General features: G+C 67.4%; 1 protein-coding gene across 4 annotated transcripts in view; it reads right to left on the bottom strand.

Moving 5' to 3' along the window:
• Positions 1-20,729, bottom strand: part of PRDM15 (PR/SET domain 15) — a 64,044-nt gene that overhangs the window by 15,771 nt on the left and 27,544 nt on the right. For all 4 annotated transcript variants that reach the window (XM_070073125.2, XM_070073127.2, XM_070073126.2 and 1 more), the window contains exons 6-13: positions 15,991-16,092; positions 13,133-13,354; positions 11,952-12,081; positions 10,867-11,048; positions 10,548-10,642; positions 9,423-9,510; positions 5,306-5,473; positions 1,337-1,431 (exon numbers count right to left, since the gene is read on the bottom strand). In XM_070073125.2, coding sequence (XP_069929226.1) covers positions 1,337-1,431; positions 5,306-5,473; positions 9,423-9,510; positions 10,548-10,642; positions 10,867-11,048; positions 11,952-12,081; positions 13,133-13,354; positions 15,991-16,092 — 1,082 coding nt within the window. The remainder of the gene's footprint in view (positions 1-1,336; positions 1,432-5,305; positions 5,474-9,422; positions 9,511-10,547; positions 10,643-10,866; positions 11,049-11,951; positions 12,082-13,132; positions 13,355-15,990; positions 16,093-20,729) is intronic.

Below are 20,729 nucleotides of genomic sequence, written 5' to 3'. Positions count from 1 at the left end.
GAGTGACAGCACTCCCAGGGGAGGCCAGGTGCTCACCGGCAAAGGATGGGAACCTCTGCCCGTGCTGTCCTGACACCTGACAGGCCTCCCTCAGGCTCCTGGGAGGAGCTGTGCGTCTCCGACTCCCGGCCCTCAGAGGCCCTCGCCCCATCCTCACCCCCCGGGGGAGGCCGCAGACCCCAGCAGCAGGTTGTGAGCTGCAAAGCACGGCCCGAGGGGAACGCACTGCTGGGGTCACGCAAGGTCACTCGCGCCCTGCAAAGCTGTCGGAAGTGCCGAAGGCCCACCGCCAGCCGAGCCTGGGGCAGGGAGCGGCCGGTGGCCAGGGACGGCCGAGCACGCGGTCCCCTCCGCGCTGCACGTGCAGCTCGGGCGTCCACCCCAGGAAGGGCCTGTATAAGGAGCTGCCAGAGGGCAGCGGGCAGGCTCGGAACAGAGACAGGCGCGGGAACGCGGAGGCTGCGTGCCTGTCCCGGCCGGCGCTGAGCACAGGCACTGAGAACCGGCGCTGCAGCCTTAAAGTGCACAGCGCCACGTGATCCTCAGCCTAAAAATAAACTTAGGGGGCAAGCGCTATGGCATAGCGGGTAACGCTGCTGCCTGCAGTGCCGGCATCCCATACGGGCGCCGGATCGAGTCCTGGCTGCTCCACTTCTGATCCAGCTCTCTGCTGTGGCCTGGGAAAGCAGTGGAAGATGCCCAAGTCCTTGGGCCCTGCTCCCACGTGGGAGACCCGAAGGAAGCCCCTGGCTCCTGACTTCGGATCGGTGCAGCTCCAGCCGTTGTGGCCATTTGGGGAGTGAACCAGCGGATGGAAGACCTCTCTGTCTCTCAGCCTCTCTGTGACTCTGCCTTTCAAGTAAAATAGATGAATCTTTACAAAATAAATAAATAGATATAGATAGAGGCTGGCGTTGTGGCACTGCGGGTGAAGCCGCCACCCGCTACGCCAGCATCCCATGAGTGCGGGTTGAGTCCCGCTGCTCCACTTCCGATCCGGCTTCCTATTAATTAGGCCTGAACGTCCAGGAGGGGCACGGTTCCTCCCAGGAGCCCGTGTGGACTCCCGTGAGGCCGTGGGAAAGCGGCAGAAGCCGGCCCCAGTGCTCGGGACACTGCCACTCACACGGACCTCGATGGAGCTCCGGGCTGTGGCCTGGGTCACCCCTGGCTGCTGCAGCCATCTGGGGAGTGAAGTGGGCGATGGGGGAGCTTTCTCTCTCCCTCTGTACTTCCGCCGTTCAAATCAATCAATCAATAAAATCCTAAAAAAACTTTCAAAGAAAACGATGCGCTCTCCATCCCAGGTCCAGGCCTGACCCAGGGCGTTCATTACCTTGCCACACACAGGACATCCGGAAGGTTCCTTCTTGTAGCGAACAAGGCTCTCCCCGCTGGCCTCCAAGTCCTCTCTCTTCACCCGCCGCACTCCTGAAACGGCAGCCGCACCAGGGAGTGAGGGCACAGACAGGGCTGAGCCCACACCTGACCCCGCCCGGGAGAGGGAGGGCACAGACAGGCCCTGCCCAGGGAGAGGGAGGGCACAGACAGGGCTGAGCCCACACCTGACCCCGCCCGGGAGAGGGAGGGCACAGACAGGCCCTGCCCTGGGAGAGGGAGGGCACAGACAGGGCTGAGCCCACACCTGACCCCGCCCGGGAGAGGGAGGGCACAGACAGGCCCTGCCCCGGGAGAGGGAGGGCACAGACAGGGCTGAGCCCACACCTGACCCCGCCCCGGGAGAGTGCACACAGAGCAGACTCACCCACACCTGACCCCACCCCGGGAGAGGGAGGGCAGACAGGGCTGAGCCCACACCTGACCCCACCCCGGGAGAGGGAGGGCACAGACAGGGCTGACCCCACACCTGCCCCTGCCCCGGGAGAGTGCACACAGAGCAGACTCACCCACACCTGACCCCGCCCCGGGAGAGGGAGGGCACGCTCAGAGCACAGGGACCCACACCTGACAGCCCTTCTCTTTCCCATCCTTGAGGGGGGCAGGGCACCCACAGAGCAGGGACAAGCGGGCCAGGAGCCCAGGGACTGCGACGGTGAATTGTTCCTCCAACGGTCCCCCCCACTGGTGGAAGGAAACTGGGAGCCGCAGGCGGGGGTAACTGCTCTTGCGTCTGCCGTGTGCAGCCGGGAGGGTGCTGTGTTCAAGTCTGCGGCGTGCAGGCCTGGGCGAAGCCGCCCCTCCAGAGGCTATTTCCACCCAATCCAAAAGGCACAGCCCATTACAGCACCCTCAGGTGGCCGTAACAGAATTCTTTTTAAAGTTTCGTTGTTGGCTTTTGTTTTTGTTTTTTAATTGAAAGGTAGAGTTACAAAGAGAGGAGGAAAGACAGAGAGAGAGAGAGGTCTTCCATCTGCTGGTTCATCCCCCAAATGGCTGAAACAGCCGGGGCCGGGCCAGGCCGAAGTCGGGAGCCTGAGCTTCTTCGGGTCTCCCGTGGGGGTGCAGGGCCCAAGCACTTGGGGCGTCTTCCCCAGGCACGAGCAGGGAGCTGTGTAGGAAGCAGAGCTGCTGGGAGCCGAACCAGCGTCGCAGGCGTAGGCTTAACCTCCTACCCCAGGACGCCAGCACCAAACAGATATATTTTTTTAACTAAAAAGCTGCTTGGGGCCGGTGCCACGGCTCACTAGGCTAATCCTCCGCCTTGCGGTGCCGGCACACCGGGTTCTAGTCCCGGTCGGGGCGCCGGATTCTGTCCCGGTTGCCCCTCTTCCAGGCCAGCTCTCTGCTGTGGCCCGGGAGTGCAGTGGAGGATGGCCCAAGTGCTGGGCCCTGCACCCCATGGGAGACCAGGAAAAGCACCTGGCTTCTGGCTCCTGCCATCGGATCAGCGTGGTGCGCCGACCGCATCGCGGCGGCCATTGGAGGGTGAACCAACGGCAAAGGAAGACCTTTCTCTCTGTCTCTCTCTCTCACTGTCCACTCTGCCTGTCAAAAAAAAAAAAAAAAAAAAAAAAGCTGCTTGGAAATTAAATCCGTGCAAGGAGCACCGGGGTGAAAGGTCAAAGGTCAGCAGATTTCCAGGCACAGAGCTGGGAGCTGGGATCAGAGCGGATTTTGCACAGTGACACAGGGCCCTGGCGCCAGCCCGTGTGCTCTCCTCAGGGGCTCTCGCCCCCACCCTGGGGGCATCGCTGGGTTACTGGCCTGACCGCGGCACTGGCGTGCTGGGGCTCCAGGGGCCGACACCCCAGCTCTGAGCTCCAGGTGAAGGAGGCACGGGCAACAGCTCGGTACCATGTGTCTGCACCTGCAGGTGCCGGGTCACGTGAGTCGTGGAAGGCAGCCCAGCCATGCCACGGCACAGGCAGGCAACTCGGGGCAGGGCCTGCGGCTCCGTGCCAGGGGCTTCGGGAGCGGGCGCTGGCCCACGCTTCCCACCAACCCTGGAGGGGGACAGGGGGTGACTCTCCCCTCCACACAGGCAAGCAGCCTGCCCAGCACACAGCTGCTGAGGGTGGACCAGGTGTGGACAGGTTTGTAGCCATGACAGAAGCCCAGAGGGAAAGGGTCAGAGGCTAAGGGGACGCGCGGCTCGGGGTGCTGCGGCGTCCACACACAGGCCTCGCTCACCCACAGCCTTGTCGGGTGACCTTCTGCTTCCCACGAGCACCCTCTGTAACAAGCTCTGGCAGGGCTGGCGCTGTGGCGCAGTGGGCACGCCGGCCTTGCACACTGGAGCCAACGTACCGGGAGGCAGCAGATGGTGGCCCGAAGCACTGGGCCCCTGCGCCCGCGTGGGAGACCCGGATGGAGCTCCCAGCTCCTGGCTTCCGCCTGGCCCAGCCCTGGCTGTTGTGGCCGTTTGGGGAGCGAACCAGCAGATGGAAGACCCCTCTCCCTCTCTCTCCCTCTCGGGATCACTCGCTGAGTCTGTGGCCAGGATTCATGGGAACGCGAGCCCGGATCCACAGCCTACTTCTGCCGAGCTCCCGGGGGGTTCTTTCCTGGAGCAGGGTCTCTGATGCCCCGCACAGCCCTCGTGTCCCTGTCACCCAGGGCTGCTCCGCACTGCTCTGCCCCCACGCACCCCGAGGCAGAGCTGAGCCCACGGAAGCGGGCCATTAGCTCCCACTTGGTATCTCAGCAGCCGCGAGGCCGGGCAGTCCGCTCCCCGGCCGGTCCCAGGTCTGCCACAAAAGCTGCACTCACCAGAGGCCACGGGGAGCACGGGGGGAGGGGTGGCCCAGGACCCTCCTACCCTCGGCACCGCCGGGCCACGCTGCTCCCGCACACACCGCACGGCCACGGGCACACGCTGGCTCCTCCTGCGGCCACACTGGAGGCTCTCCACTCCCTACAGCCCCTGCGCGCACTTCCCGCGGCTGCAGCGCTCTGCTCCCACGCTCTGGTTTCCTCCGCTCCCCAATGCTCCGTCCCCACGCATCTGTCCGGCCCCGGCCCAAGCTCCAGTGTCCGGCGTCCATCTTACCAGCGTGAAGCCCCGCGCCATCATTATGTCCATCCATCCATCTGGCCAGCCAGCTCTGGCCAGCGTGAGCCCCGCCCCGCCCCGTTCTGTCCAGCCCTGCTCCGCCCAGCTCTGTCCAGCCCTGCCCCGCCCCTTCCCGCGTATATCCAGCCTGCTCTGGCCAGCGTGAGCCCCCCCCATCCAGCCCTGCCCCGCCCCGTGTCTGTCCGCCCACCCCGCCCCGTGTCTGTCCGCCCACCCCGCCCTGTCCAGCTCTGCCCAGCCCCGTGTCTGTCTGCCCCGCCCCGCCCCGTGTCTGTCCAGCCCTGCCCCGCCCTGTGTCTGCCCCCCTGCCCCCCCTCTGTCCAGCCCTGCCCCGCCCCGTGTCTGCCCACCCACCCAGCCCCATCCAGCCCCGCCCCGTGTCTGTCCGCCTGGCCCGCCCCATCCAGCCCTGCCCCGCCCCATGTCTGTCCGCCTGGCACACCCCATCCAGCCCCGCCCCGCTCTGTCCAGCCCTGCCCCGCCCCGTGTCTGTCTGCCCCCCCCCCGTGCCCCCACTCTGTCCAGCCCTGCCCCGCCCCGTGTCTGTCTGCCCCCCCCCGTGCCCCCACTCTGTCCAGCTCTGCCCCGCCCCGTGTCTGTCTGTCCCCCGCCCCCACTCTGTCCAGCTCTGCCCCGCCCCGTGTCTGTCCAGCCCTGCCCCGCCCCGTGTCTGCCCCCCGCCCCCCTCTGTCCAGCCCTGCCCCGCCCCGCCCCGCCTGCCCCGCCCCGTCCAGCCCCGCCCCGCCCCGTGTCTGTCCAGCCCCGCCCCGCCCCGTGTCTGTCTGCCCCGCCCCGCCCCGCCCCGCCCCGCCGCGCCCGGCCCGCCCTCACCCTCCAGGTGCCGGCGCTGGTGGTCCAGCATGACGTCCTTGCGGTAGAACATCTTGCTGCACACCTGGCAGGCGAACTTCTTGTCGCCGTGCTTCTTCTTGTGCTTCGAGAGGTTGCTGTTGGTGGAGAAGAACCTGGAGCACATCTCGCACTGGAAGGTCTTGTCGTCTGCAGAGGGCGGCACACGCGGTGAGCCCGGGCGGGGAGGGGGCGTGGCCCAGGCCGGGAGGGGGCGTGGCCGGGGCCTGGGAGAGGGGAGGGGCGTGGTGGGGATGGGTGGGGTGGGGAGGGTGTTGGGGGGGACGTGGCCGACAGGGGATGTGGCCTAGGCCGGGTAGAGCGGGGGCCGTGGCCGGGGCCTGGGAGAGGGGGGAGGGGTGTGGCAGGGGGAGGGACGTGGCGGACAGGGGATGTGGCCTAGGCCGGGTAGAGCGGGGGCCGTGGCCGGGGCCTGGGAGAGGGGGGAGGGGTGTGGCAGGGGGAGGGACGTGGCGGACAGGGGATGTGGCCTAGGCCAGGTAGAGCGGGGGGCGTGGCCGGGGGATGTGGCGGGGGGGTGGGGTGGGGGGGAGCCAGGGGACATGGCCGAGGCAGGGACATGGCCGAGGCTGGGGAGAACTGGAGGGATGTGGCCGTGGCCGAAGGGGGACGTGGCTGGGGGGCGTGGCCGTTGGGAGGGCGTGGCTGATGGGGGGACGTGCCGGGGGACGCCCCTCCTGAGCGGCTGTGCGGTGCTGGCCCAGGGAGCCCTGCGCGGAGCTGAAGCCTCGGCTGCCGGCCCCTCCCAGCGGCACCACCTCCCACACCGGGAAAGCTCCCCCGGCCCACCACCCTCCCCCGGCCCCCACGGCCTCCTGCCAGGCGCCAGACCTCCAAAGTTCTGTCTGAAGAACACACGGCTCCTAGATGCTCCCTGGTGGGCACACGGACTCCCCACACTCCACACTCGGCCACGTCTCTAGCACCGCCGCCCCCTGGTCACTCCTCTAGGACGCAGGACCCAGGCGGGCTGCCGTGCACACTGGTCCTCAGGACCCCCGCAAGCCCACTGCCCACCCACCCTGGCCCCTCGAGCCCACTGGGGCCTCTGTGTCCAGCGGATGCCCTCTCTCCCTGGGTCACAGAGCGGTGACAGAAGGGCTGGCACAGGTGCGGGGGCACAGGTGCAGTACCCCTCCCAGAGTAAGGGTCCAGGGACACAGGCTGCGGCCTTGCTCCTGAGCTGCGGGCTGCATCCTGATCGGCCCCCGCACTTGTCAACGCTTGCACAACGCACAAACCTGCGCGGCGCAGACGGGGGCCTTTCTGCCAGCAAAGGCCCGGCTCTGCGGGGTCTCAGGACCCCTTCCTGGGCTCTCTCACTGCTGACTCTGGTTGAGGGGCTGCCCTGGGCATGTGGGACACTGGGCAGCAGTCCAGGCCCACCCACTGGCTGGAGCTCCCCCTCCCTTGAGCCGTCCGTGATGACTGAAGTAGCGGCCCCACCCCCACGCGAGGGTCTGCGAGCGCAGCCTCAGTGTGGCCCTCACTTCACCCACGTGGCGGTCATGCAGCCAGGTGGCCAGCGGGGACGCAGACACCCCCCCAGGTGGGCCCGCCCCTCCCCCCGCGGGGAACGCACAGCCCCAGGACGCTCACAGGGCTTGGAAGCAGGACGGCCAGGGGAGGCGGGGACTCCCCACGGGGCAGCACTGACCGCTGCCGGCCGGTGGGCAGCAGGGTAGCCGCAGCTCAGGGCCTCCCCGCCAGCCTGTGAGAACGGCAGCTGCACCGTCTCCTGGGCCTGCCACGCTGCCGCCTCCTGTCACTGAGAGCCGCTACTGCCAATTCCACCTCTCCTGGCCTGGACCGGCTCTGCCCACATGGACACGCCCCCACGCACCAGCGCTCGGCCTGTGGCAGTGGGGGATGGCGGCATCACCGTTCCCTATCACACTATACCCCACCCGTGCACTCCCATCTTCCTCAGCTCTGCCCACACGGACACGCCCCCTCGCACCGGCGCTCGGTCTACCATGGTGGGGGATGGCAGCATCACTGTCCCCGACCACACTGCACCCGACCCGTGCTCAGCTCTTCCCAATGGGCAGATAACACAGCAGCTGCAGTGCCTCCCACAGGTGGTCAGGGGCCTGGTTCTCAGGGTGGCTTGACGGGACGTGGGCCCTTTAAGAGGAGGGGCCCAGTGGGCGGTCCCTAAGCCAACTATAGGGATTAAAGGTGTCCTCCCAAGAGCCAGATGTTCCAGGAGCCAGGGAACGCGGTCTCTCACCATGACCGTCACTCAGGCCCCCACAGAGGCTGAGCCCACAGGGCCCCCGATCCTGGGAGTGTGAACCCCGGAACCTGTTTTCTTCATGCAGCTAGCCTGCCTCGGGTGTTTCGTTACAGGACCACGGACGAGACTAACACGGGAGGTTTCTCTCCTGAATGAATGATGGTTCTTGGCACGAGTTCTGGGCGCACCAACAGCACCCAGTGCATGGCCACACCTTCACGTGCTGTTCCACCGAGCCACCAACGCCACCCCCACCCCACAACCCGGGCCTGCTCCTCAGCTCAGGGCAGGCGCCCCCCCGCCCCGGTCCTGGGACCTGGCAGCCCGCGGAGGTGGCGGACGCGGGCTGCCTCACTCCTGCCCCTCTCGCAGGCACACACCTCCCCCCACCTGCTGCCGGAGGTCCCTGACCAGGCTACAGTAAGCACGGTGGGCAGGGCCTCCTGCAATCCCATCTGATGAAGGGCGGGCGCAGGTCCCCGGGGCGGAGAGAGGATTTCTAGGGGAGCCCAGCTGCGGGGGGTTGGCGTCTGCACCTCGCTGTCCCCCAGGCGGTATGGGGAACGCCTGCATGAGTTACGCGGCCCCCGCCCCAGGAAGACGGTCCGGTGAGTGGGCCTGAGAGACACCCAGCAGCCCACGCGTGTACAAGCGTCTCCCCTCCTTGCGCAAATGCTCGGTCTAATGGCCGGGGGTGCCCACGCTCGCTCAGCCTCAGTGCTGCCAGAGGGCGCTAGCAGCACACGGGCAGCGTTGACGCCACTGTGCGCAGTGCTCAGCCTGAAACTTCAGCTGCAGAAGGAGGCCGCCTTGGACGGGAACGGGGGCACGGCTCAGCGCCGTCAGTCCACTCTGCCACCGGCGGCTGGCCAGGGCAGGCGGCCGCGCCTCTGCAGAAATAGCCAAGGCCAAGGACGGACTTCCCTTCCCGACGCCCCCACCCCCGCGGCCCCTGGCAAGGGACCGGGACCCTGAGCCTGGGCAGCACACAACGGAGGCTCAGTCTGTCTGCGCGTGCTGCACCCAATGGGAGCGCAGGGCTGCACCCCAAATCTTGGGAACACTTGAGACGGAAGGGCTCAGAATTCAGGGAGCAGCACGCCAGTCCCTCTGGCAGTTTCTGGCGCCACTGCTTCCACGGGCCCAGGGCCTGCGGCGCTCTGGGAAACACAGCTCCTGCCTGCCGCTCAGAACCCTGCCACGGGAGGAGGGACACGTGGACACAGGTGCAAGGAGCCTCAGCCCAGCTGGGAGCCCTCAAGGCAGGACAGGCCGACCGACCAAGGACCCACCGTGGGCACCACGGCACACACGGCAGCAGCTTCCTCCAGGGCCTACGAGCGGCGGCCCCAGGCCGGGGAGCAGGGAGGTTCGGCCGACGCTGGGGAAGGGACTTGGGGATGGCCAGCCAGCACCCCGACAGCAGCTGACACGCAGCACGTGACACGGAGCACATGACACGGAGCACCCAACGGGAACGCAGTGGGCATCAAGGGCTGCCCCAGTGGGTCTCTAAGCCAACTGCCCCCCGGCCCCGGCTTGCCAGGAGCCCTAGGGCGTGGAACACAAAGACCCCAGGGACCTCCTCCTCTTAGCCCGGTGACTGTCCAGTGCTCGGCCTTGTGCGATCATCGCTGGGAGGCACTGTGGGAAACAGGGAGGCCTGTCCCCCCAGCGCCGCACCCCGAGGGCATCATGCATGTTTCCATGACGACCGGCTGACCCGCTGGCTGCACGCCCCCGAGAGGTAGCGCCCAGCACAGCCCGGCCATGGGCTTCTGCTGGACAGAAGCCGACACACAAAAACCGTCCCTGGAGGCAGCGCCAGCGCCCGCTCACCTGTCCTGCAGTTGTGGAATTCCAGCGCGCTCTCGATGCGGAAGGTCTTCTCGCAGGTGCCGCAGCGGTAGCGGAACTCACCGTCAACCTGGCCGGACACGGCAGCGTCAGCGAGCCGGCCGGGCTCTCCCCTACCCCACGTAGGGCACCCAGGATCCCCCCGTCTGGCCCCAGAACAGCCCCCCACAGCCCGCCCCCAGGGCACCTGTCCACGGCCCGCCCCTGTGCCCCCGTCCATGACCCGCCCCCATGGCCCCCACCCACGGCCCACCCCCAGGGCCCCCGCCCACGGCCCACCCCCAGGGCCCCCGTCCATGGCCTGCCCCCACGCCCCCCATCCACGGCCCACCCTCATGGCCCCCACCCACGGCCCACCCCCAGGGCACCCATCCACGGCCTGTCCCCACGCCCCCGTCCACGACCCGCCCCCACGGCCCGCCCCCAGGGCCCCCACTGACGGCCCACTCCCATGCCCCCCATTCACGGCACCTGTCATGGCCCCCATCCACGGCCTGCCCCCACGCCCCCCGTCCATGGCCCACCCTCATGACCCCCATCCACGGCCCGCCCCCATGGCACCCATCCACGGCCCGCCCCCACACCCCCATCCACAGCCCACCCCCACGCCCCCATCCACGGACCACCCTTATGGCTCCCATCCACGGCCCGCCCCCATGGCCCCCATCCACGGCCCACCCCCCACAGCCCCTGTCCACGGCACACCCTCAGGGCCCACATCCACAGCCCACCCCCCACGGCCCCCATCCACAGCCCGCCCCCACGGCCCCCGTCCATGGCCCGCCCCCACGCCCCCCACCCACGGCCCACCCCCACGCCCCCCATCCATGGTCCGCCCCCCACGGCCCCCCCACGGCCTGCCCCCCACGGTCCCCGTCCACGGCCCCCATCCACGGCCTGCCCCCACGCCCCCCCCGTCCACGGCCCCCGTGCATGGCCTGCCCCCATGGCCCCCATCCATGGCCCGCCCCCCACGGCCTGCCCCCACGGCCCCTGTCCACGCCCCCATCCACGCCCCGCCCTCCACGCCCCCCGTCCACGGCCCACCCCCCACGGCCCCCATCCACAGCCTGCCCCCCACGACCCCCCCGTCCACGGCCCGCCCACCTCGTTCCTGCTGTGCTTGTAGGACACGTGCTGCTTCAGGCTCTCCTTGCGGCTGAACAGCTTGGCACACTCCTCGCACTTGAAGAGCTTGTCGCCTGCGGGGTCCCGGCCGAGGTCAGGGGACAGGCCGGGGCGGAGGCAGCGGCGCGCCCGTCGGCCGGCCAGGGCGTCCCGGGCGGGGCACTCACTGGCCAGGGCATCCCGGGCGGGGCACTCACCGGGCGGGGCACTCACCGGCCAGGGCGTCCCGGGCGGGGCGGGGCACTCACCAGGCGGGGCACTCACCGGCCAGGGCGTCCCGGGGGGGCGGGGCACTCACCGTGCGAGCGCACGTGCCGGCTCAGGTTGCTGCTGTTCTGGAAGACCTTGCTGCAGGCGCCGCACTGGTACACGCGCTGCGGCCCCGCCAGCTGCTTGCTCAGCCTGCGCCGGAGGCCGTGCCGGTTGGACAGGATCAGGCTCCGCTTGAGGGCCACGGTGCTGTTCTGGTGGTGGCTGAACCTGCCCGCCCGACAAGCAGACAGGTGAACGACAGCCAGAGGGGGCCGCGTCGTGGCGCAGCGGGTAGAGCCCGCATCCCGTGTGGGCGCCGGTTCAAGTCCCAGCTGCTCCTCTTCCCATCCAGCTCCCTGCTGTGGCCTGGGAAAGCAGCAGACGATGGCCCAAGTGCTTGGGCCTCTGGTGCCTACATGGGAGACCCGGATGGAGCTCCTGGCTTCAGCCTGGCCTAGCCCTGGCCATTCCAGCCATGCAGGGAGTGAACCAGGGGATAGAAGACTTCTCTTGGGGCTGGCGCTGTGGCACAGTGGGTTAAGACCCTGGCCTGCAGCGCCGGCATCCCATATGGGCACCGGTTCTAGTCCCAGCTGCTCGTCTTCCAATCCAGCTCTCTGCTATGGCCTGGGAAAGCAGTAGAAGATGGCCCAAGTCCTTGGGCCCCTGCACCCACATGGGAGACCCGGAAGAAGCTCCTGGCTCCTGGATTCGGATTGGTGCAGCTCCAGCCGTTGCAGCCAACTGGGGAGGGAATGGAGGACCTCTCTCTCTCTCTTTCTCTCTCTGCCTCTTCTCTCTCTCTGTGTAACTCTGACTTTCAAATAATAAATATATAAATCTTAAAAAAAAAAAGACTTTCTGTCTCTGTCCTCCCCGCCTCTCTCTTTTAAATAACTAAATATTTTTTTAAAAAAGGAAAAAGCAGATGGTACATTTTATCTTACATACATTTACCCACTGCAGGAAAACTTGTGTTTTTCTAGGTGTTTACACTCTAACGCCTGAGTCCCAGAAGCTTCCGGCTGCTCCCAGCCAAGAAATGAAGCCTGACCCTCTAGGACTGGGCAGCGCCCGGCCCCAGCAGGGACGCGGCCACCGTGCGGGGCCCGGGCACCCAGGGTTCCTTACTTCGGCACCGCGCTGCCGTCGCTCGTGCCGGCCGTGAACTTCCCGAACACCAGCTCCATGAAGCGCTCGTCGGGCGGCGCGCTCGCAGGCTCGTCCGGCGGGACCTCGGTGACGATCTCTGCCACCCGCTCTGTGCGAAGGGGACGCGACAAGCCGGTCACCAGCGGGCAGGGCCGCGGCAGCGGGGACAGAGGGCCAGCGGCGGCCCAAGGCGCGGGCACAATGGCTAAGACGGACACGGAGAGAACCGAGGCTGTGCCCGTCAGCCTGCAGTCGCCCAGACGACTGTGACCGGGGAGTCTAAAACAACAGTGGCACAACACGACTTCAGTCTGGGCTGTGGGCACGCAGCGGCACCTCGCCACCTCGTAAACCCACCCTGGAGAGGTCTGGTAGTGGGCGATCCACCTCGCGGATGCTCAGAAAGCCGAAGACCTTCCGCACACACGGCCCCGGCTGAGCCCAGCACTCGCGAGGCCAGGCGGGGCCCACAGGCCACGCAGCCCCCTGCTGGACGGCCCCTGACGGCCACGGGCACTCAGTGGCACGGCCACGCCATCGCCCGCTTCTCCCTGTTCCCAGAAGGGCAGGGCTCCCCCAGGGCTCCCTCAGCCCCTCCTCCTACCACTGGCACGGCCCACAGGGCCTGGGAGCCGAGAGAACCCGGGAGAAAGGGCGGAAGCTAAGAGTGGTCGCCAAACGCCCCCTTCTGAGTTCGTCCTTTTCGCTCTGAGGACGATGAAGGAGTTCCCACTCTCAGAGGAGTGGTGTCCCTGCTGTCACTCGGGCGGGTGTGACACGACAGCACCCGGACAAGAGCCTGGCAGGGACCCACACCCACAGGGTGAGGTCACACAGCCCTCCACACCCAACCAGGCGCTGCAGTCACAGCACCGACTCCCGTGGGGGCCTGAGGACAGCCACACGCCCACCTGCACCCACACGGGACGGAGCTCTGCTTGGAAAGCAGCGATGGGGGGACGCACGTGGAGGTGTGCCCCACGATGCCGTGGACGGGAAGCCAGCAGTCCCGGGCCCGACAACAAGGGGAGAGCAGGGAGAGGCCGGGGAAGGAGAGGCTCCTGCTCACGGTGGGGGCGCCCCTACGGCAGGCCCAGAGCGCCGGGTCCGGCCCAGGGAGGACCGTGCCCACGCGGCACTCCCTCGGGGCCCAGCCCCACCTGCCGGCTCCTTGTCTTCCGTGAGGCCGAGCGACTGCTCGGTCCTGGCCGCTTTGGGCTTCCGGCCCCTCCGAGGCTTTCTCTTTGGCTCTTTGGCGCTCCTGCCCTCGGGCACGGCCGCAGGCTCCCCCCGCGGCGCTTCCGGCTCCTTCTCCGCGGCCGCCTCGCTCTGGCTGCCTGGAGGAAGGCTTTTGGTGTGCTCCAAGTGGCCCAAGAGATGTTCTGCAAGGAGGGAAGAGTGACAGGTGCCCGTCCCACACCCACACCCAGCAGTGACACTGACGGGAGCCCCTCCCACACCCACACCCACAGCCAGCAGGGACAGTGAGGGAGCCCCGCCCACACCCACAGCCAGCAGGGACAGTGAGGGAGCCCCTCCCACACCCACACCCAGCAGGGACAGTGAGGGAGCCCCGCCCACAGCCAGCAGGGACAGTGAGGGAGCCCCTCCCACACCCACACCCACACTCAGCAGTGACACTGACGGGAGCCCCTCCCACACCCACACCCAGCAGTGACACTGACGGGAGCCCTCCCACACCCACACCCACACCCAGCAGTGACACTGACGGGAGCCCCTCCCACACCCACACCCACACCCAGCAGTGACACTGACGGGAGCCCCTCCCACACCCACACCCACACCCAGCAGTGACACTGACGGGAGCCCCTCCCACACCCACACCCACACCCACACCCAGCAGTGACACTGACGGGAGCCCCTCCCACACCCACACCCAGTAGTGACAGTGAGGGGAGCCCCTCCCACACCCATATCCACACTCAGCAGTGACACTGACGGGAGCCCCTCCCACACCCACACCCAGTAGTGACACTGACGGGAGCCCTCCCACACCCACACCCAGCAGGGACAGTGACGGGAGCCCCTCCCACACCCACACCCAGCAAGGACAGTGACGGGAGCCCCTCCCACACCCACACCCAGCAGTGACACTGACGGGAGCCCCTCCCACACCCACACCCAGCAGTGACACTGACGGGAGCCCCTCCCACACCCACACCCAGCAGTGACACTGACGGGAGCCCCTCCCACACCCACACCCACATCCAGCAGGGACAGTGACAGGTGCCCCTCCCACACCCACACCGACACCCAGCAGGGACAGTGACAGGTGCCCCTCCCACACCCACACCCAAGCACTGGGCCGTCCTTCCCAGGCCTTTAGCAGGGAGCTGGATCGGAAGTGGCGCAGCTGGGATTGAACCACTGTTCCTGGGAAAAGCTGCGTTGCGGGTGGCGGCCTAGCGCCATTGGTGACTCCTTTCGACCCTACACTTCCTGCACGTGGCTCCCTGTGGGTCACGTTCACTCCCTGCCGCTCACAGGGCGGACCCCTCAGCCACGCCCCTCATGCCAAGGTTCCCCTGCCCCTCTCGCCTCCCTGGGGAACGCTGCGCCCCTGGCCCCTCACGCCTTCTCAGCTTTGCTCCAGGAGTGGTCGCTGCACGCCCATCTCTCCGGGAGGCTCCTCGGGGCAGCCACCCACCACACGTCACCTTCAGTTGCTTCCTGGTCTCTGATTTTTATTTTTACAGCGCCCTGTTCTCACGACAAGTTTGCAGCCTCACCCCTCACGCAAACCGGAGGGGCGTGGTCACGACATCGTGGCCCCTCGGCCTCCCCACTCCATCCCCACAGAGGGCCGTGGCCACTGCCCTGGCCCCTCAGGCTGCCCCCCAACAGCAGTTCCTAGAGATTCCCTAGCCCCCACCCCCGCCCAGGGAGGAGGGCGTGAGCAGGTAGCTGAAAGGGTGAAGCCCGACTTGGGGTCCCCTGCACACGCGACCCCCGAGCTCTGCTGGCCTGCGGGGAGCAGCCATGTGGGGGGGGATCTGGGGGAGACGGCAGGGAGCTGGGGTCTCGCGGGAGCAGCCATGTGGGGGGGGTCTGGGGGAGACGGCAGGGAGCTGGGGTCTCGCAGGAGCAGCCATGTGGGGGGAGGGATCTGGGGAGATGGCAGGGAGCTGGGGTCTCGCGGGAGCAGCCATGTGGGGTGATCTGGGGAGACGGCAGGGAGCTGGGGTCTCGCGGGAGCAGCCATGTGGGGTGATCTGGGGAGACGGCAGGGAGCTGGGGTCTCGCGGGAGCAGCCATGTGGGGTGATCTGGGGAGACGGCAGGGAGCTGGGGTCTCGCAGGAGCAGCCATGTGGGGGGATCTGGGGAGATGGCAGGGAGCTGGGGTCTCGCCGGGAGCAGCCATGTGGGGGGATCTGGGGGAGACGGCAGGGAGCTGGGGTCTCCCCAGGGTCACACAGACGTCCGCCCGCCGGCCCTGCCTCTGCTCCGCTCTCTGCTCTGCCGCCTGAAGACCGCAGCGGGCGCAGACTGCGCACTGCCCACTTCTGCGTAGCTGCCTGCAAACTTCTCACGGGCTCCGGAACATTCTGCCCATCGGCCTGGTGCTGATCACCTGCCCCACGACCCCTCGCTCACACCCTCACAAGTTCAGGGCCAGGGCCTCCAGGCACAGGCACACTGCACTCACCTGGGATCCCGCCCCGGCTCCCCTGACTGACACCTGCCACCTGTCTTTACTACAGAAAGCCACTCCCCCAGGAATCCCCTGGGGCTCCGCAGAACTGGGGAGGGAACCAGCTGCTTCCTGGCCACCTTAGGTGGAAGAGTGGACCTGGGCCGGTCTGCAGATAAAGGGGCAATGGGAGGGGAAGCCGAGAAAATGGAGGGGCCCACACGGTGCTGGCACCCACCCACCCGCCTGCTGAGCGCCCCTGAGTTTGGGCGGAGGAAGCCCCAAGGCCCTGGTCCCAGTGACTCTGCAGGGAGGAGAGGGCGTAGGTCTGAGGGGCCCAGCCCGAGTGCACACCCAGAGCTCACCGTTCAGGACCTGCAGCTCAGGGAAGGTGGCCGAGCACACCTTGCACGCCCACTGGCCAGGCTCTGACTCGGCGGGGGCGCTGCTTTCCGGGGTGCCGGCAGCTGCAGGAGACAAGAGGGGAAAACATGATGTCCGAGGGCTCGCCGCCCCCCCGCCCTGGGAAGCCTCAGCCCAGGGCCGGGGGCTCGTCCTGATGGCGACCTCATGAGTGCTTCTGGCTCCAGGCACCGCCCTCGGCCTCCCACGCACGTGCGGGAGCTGAGCAGAGTGGACGCAGAGCCGCCCGCTGCAGGCCCTGTCCTGCGGCCAGACGGGACCACACACAGCCCCTCCTAGGACTCCAAGGAAGAAGCGCCCCCCCCAGGACCCGCATTTCACCCCCCAACCTCTCACTGGCTCATGCAACAAGAGGCGTGGAACCTGAGCCGCCAGGTGGCCCCGTGCCTGCTGCTGTCCCACAGAACCCGCGGTGGCAGCCATGCCCCGGAACTCGGCAGCAAGGACGCCAAGACCCCGGCCACAGGGAACGTGCTGCTCCCTCTGGGAAAGACAAGAACCGAAGGGGCCACGTGGGGAGGGAGGACCTGACCTCAGGGCAGAGCCTCCTGCGCCCAGGGGGAGCCCACACCATGGTGTACAACCGCCATGGTCCCTGGACCCCACATGGGCACCAGCGAGGTCTGCAGGGTGTAGACCGACGTCACCACTGCCGGTCTTTCAGAAACACTAGAAAACGCCCCTCACAGGCACCATGGTCACGCCAGCCACATGTGCCCGAGGCCACGCCACTCAGAGGCACTGTGGTCATGCCAGCCACACACACATGTGGTCATGCCAACCACACACACACGTGGTCACGCCAGCCACACGTCCCCATGGTCATGCCAGCCACAAGCGCCTGTGGCCACGCCACTCACAGGCACGTGGCTCCGCGTGACCATGGTCACGCTGCATTCACAGTCCCCGTGCTGTGAAACACGCTGTGCTTGTTTCTTCTAGAACATGATTCTGACACCTACTGATGACATCAGCTCAGCCCATGCTGCCGCCCACGCGGACCAGGGAGGGTCCCTGACCCTCCGGGGGCAAGGAAACCCCCTCACTGGGAGCCCAGCAGAAACACAGCTGGAGAAGTGAACCTGCTCCCGGGACCGAGGCGCATGGCCGACTTGTAGGAGTGTCACTGCCCCTAGGGCCGCGCCTGTACTGCAGCACGGGCCCCACCCCCATCTTGGCCTGGTGCACCCGGCGCCAGCGCAGCACCTGCCGTGCCCCTCTCGGCCGCAGGGCTGCCTGGGAGCTGCCGGCCCTGCCAGCATGGCAGAGAGGACCCACGTACGAGCCGATGGACACGCGCCGCCTCCACAGCCCCCAAGCAGAGCCACGTAAGCGGAGACTATCTGGAGCCCGGCTCCGCCAAGCTGGGAGACTGACTGACGTCAGGAAGGAGCGAACGTGCAGGACACAACCAGACACAACGAGACAGTGACCACTGGATGGGTCCGGCCACGGCACCCAGCAGCTTCTGGGGGAAGCACTCCGAGGACGCCCGGCTCTGCCCACCCCCGGGTGAGAGGCGCAGTAACGGCCACAGGGCTTCACCCTCCCCCAGCAACTGTCACACTGCCGGCACCCAAAGCCAAGTCCTCACTGCCTGGACGATGCAGTCCTCCCTGCACACTGAACCTGCTCCAGGGTCACGCAGGCCCCCAGCCCTGCACACGCTGAACCTGGGGCCAGGGTCACGCAGGCCCCAGCCCTGCACACTGAACCTGCTCCAGGGTCACGCAGGCCCCAGCCCTGCACACACTGAACCTGGGGCCAGGATCACGCAGGCCCTCAGCCCTGCACACGCTGAACCTGGGGCCAGGGTCACACAGCCCCCAGCCCTGCACATGCTGAACCTGGGGCCAGGGTCACGCAGCCCCCAGCCCTGCACACGCTGAATCTGGGGCCAGGATCACGCAGGCCCCCAGCGCTGCACACGCTGAACCTGCTCCAGGGTCACGCAGGCCCCCAGCCCTGCACACTGAACCTGCTCCAGGGTCACGCAGGCCCCCAGCCCTGCACACTGAACCTGCTCCAGGGTCACGCAGGCCCCCAGCCCTGCACACTGAACCTGCTCCAGGGTCACGCAGGCCCCCAGCCCTGCACACGCTGAACCTGGGGCCAGGGTCACGCAGCCCCCAGCCCTGCACACGCTGAATCTGGGGCCAGGGTCACGCAGCCCCCAGCCCTGCACACTGAACCTGCTCCAGGGTCACGCAGGCCCCCAGCCCTGCACACGCTGAACCTGGGGCCAGGGTCACGCAGGCCCCCAGCCCTGCACACTGAACCTGCTCCAGGGTCACGCAGGCCCCCAGCCCTGCACACTGAACCTGCTCCAGGGTCACGCAGCCCCCAGCCCTGCACACGCTGAACCTGCTCCAGGGTCACGCAGCCCCCAGCCCTGCACACGCTGAACCTGCTCCAGGGTCACGCAGCCCCCAGCCCTACACACGCTGAACCTGCTCCAGGGTCACGCAGGCCCCCAGCCCTGCACACTGAACCTGCTCCAGGGTTACGCAGGCCCCCAGCCCTGCACACGCTGAACCTGGGGCCAGGGTCACGCAGGCCCCCAGCCCTGCACACTGAACCTGCTCCAGGGTTACGCAGGCCCCCAGCCCTGCACACGCTGAACCTGGGGCCAGGATCACGCAGGCCCCAGCTCTGAGGCTTCTCACCCCTCCCCGGAACCCATCATCTATTGAGACACAGTTCCTAAGTAGCAGGCGGTGGGGGCTCCCACACCTGGCGTCAGCTGGGCAAGGTGCTAGGCGCGCCCCTTCCAGAATGGTGCTGTGCCCTGGGCGCCTCCTGGGGGCTGGGGAAGGGCGTGGGTGGGTTCCAGGGAGGCCTGGGGCAGGTGGGACCCCAGGTACCGTCTGCCCAGAGTGTCGGTGCTGGAGGGCGTGGTGGGCATTCCACAGGTAGAGAGAACACAAGGAATGCAACAACCAACCAATTCACCAGCGCCAATGACTCGGCTTTTCCAGAAACACCTGCTGCCGTGCGTCCCAGCCAGAAGCGACAGCCACAGGACGCACCTCTCTCGGCTTCAGTCCCCGAGTCACTCACTCCCTTCCCCGGTCAGAAGCCAGCGGCGGGTGGGGTGTGCTCAGAGTGAGCCCGCACTCCGCTCACACCAAGATCCGGTCTGACCATTGCCGCGTGCACAGGAGTCACGGGCCACCCCAGGGTCCCCTCGGGCGGGAGGTGGCTCTGCTGCCCCCCGCGGTCCCGGCTAACTGTGCTAAAATGCATTTCAGGCTCAGTTCCGGTTTAAAGGGTTTCCCAGCACGGGAAGAGCACTCAGAACCACTACTCCAACAAAGGCAGTGACCTCTGACTTTGACCTTGCGAGCCGTGAGGGCTGTGACGTCATCCAGGACTCAAGGCAGCCTCTAATGACCACACCCCGCTGTGACGGGCAGTTAGAGCCGGTCACGGGCACAGAGTGGCCGCTGCCCAGGCCTTGAGGACATGAGAAACCCAGGCCCAGATCTCAGCGACGTGGAAGCTGCCCGGGGAACCCAGCCCCACTGTGGCTCTGAGCAAGTGGGCGCTGCCCCAGGGCAGGCCGGGTAGCGGGATCAGCAAAGCCGAGGGGCGGGGCCTGGGTGCCGGAAGGGAGGGTTGAGCTCTCCTGATCTTGTGCCCTTGGCTATCAACACACGGAACTCTGCACACGGCGCGTGGTCGTCCTGGGTGTCTGCAGAGGGCGCACCCTCGTCCTGCAGCCCCCACCCACGTTCCTGCCAGCACCCCAGCAGCTCCCATGCCACCAGCCCTCACCAGCCAGCAGTGGGCTCCACGGGGCCCCCAGAACCCAAGCCTGCCTAGAACCTTGGCAACAGGATCTTTGCAGGGGGGTTCAAGGTGGGGTCACACTGGACAGAGCCACCCCCTGTCCTTATGAGGCCGAGACACAGAGACACAGGGAGAAGACAGAAGCGGGGGGTGGGGTGACGCACGCCCCGGCCCAGAAGGCTGGCAGCGCCAGGAGCTGGGGGCCGGAGACAGACGCTCTCCCTGAGACCCTGGGGAATCCAAGCCCGCCAACGCCGTGCCCTCGGACCCCCAGCCTCGAGCTGGGGGGATGCGTTTCTGGGGCCAAGCTCCCCGCGGGTGGCATCTGTTGGGGCAGCCCAGGACACCCTGTGGCCATCTCAGGCTCCTGCACTCCCCTGACCTGGGGGCATTACTGAAAACCTCACTTACAAGGAATCAACCCAGCACAGACCAGAAGGTTCCAAACGTGTCAAGAATCGTTCTCCATGGCTGCCTGGACCGCACTGCGAGAGCAGGGAGCTGACTTTCACGTGAGACCCCGGTCGCTGCGGGGTCGCAGCAGCCAAGCCAGTGTCGCCCCTTGAGCAGCCGATCTCCATGGCAACCACGAACCACGCCGGCTCCCCCTGGCGGCACGAGGCCCCGACAAGGGAAACCGTGCTCTGAGGTCACGCTCCAGCACATACCGGTGATTCCACAGGGTTTCCCGGGTAACGTGAAGACCCTCCCCCACGGGGATAAGGGAGATTCAAAACCCAGCAGGGAGCCCCACACGAACAACACGACGCCTCGGACCCTGGTTAGTCGTGGCACCGCAGTTGGTTCCTACAGCAGCAAGGACTTGGGCAAATGGTTCATGGGGCCACGCCTAGGCCTGTGAACACACATTAACACACGTGTGTGCACC

Source organism: Oryctolagus cuniculus, chromosome 4, assembly GCF_051225735.1.
Source record: "Oryctolagus cuniculus isolate XC-2025 breed Fujian yellow rabbit chromosome 4, ASM5122573v1, whole genome shotgun sequence".
NCBI classification, from domain to species: domain Eukaryota; kingdom Metazoa; phylum Chordata; class Mammalia; order Lagomorpha; family Leporidae; genus Oryctolagus; species Oryctolagus cuniculus.
Note: the sequence above shows the minus strand (reverse complement) of the source record. Positions and strands in the feature narration are given on the sequence as shown.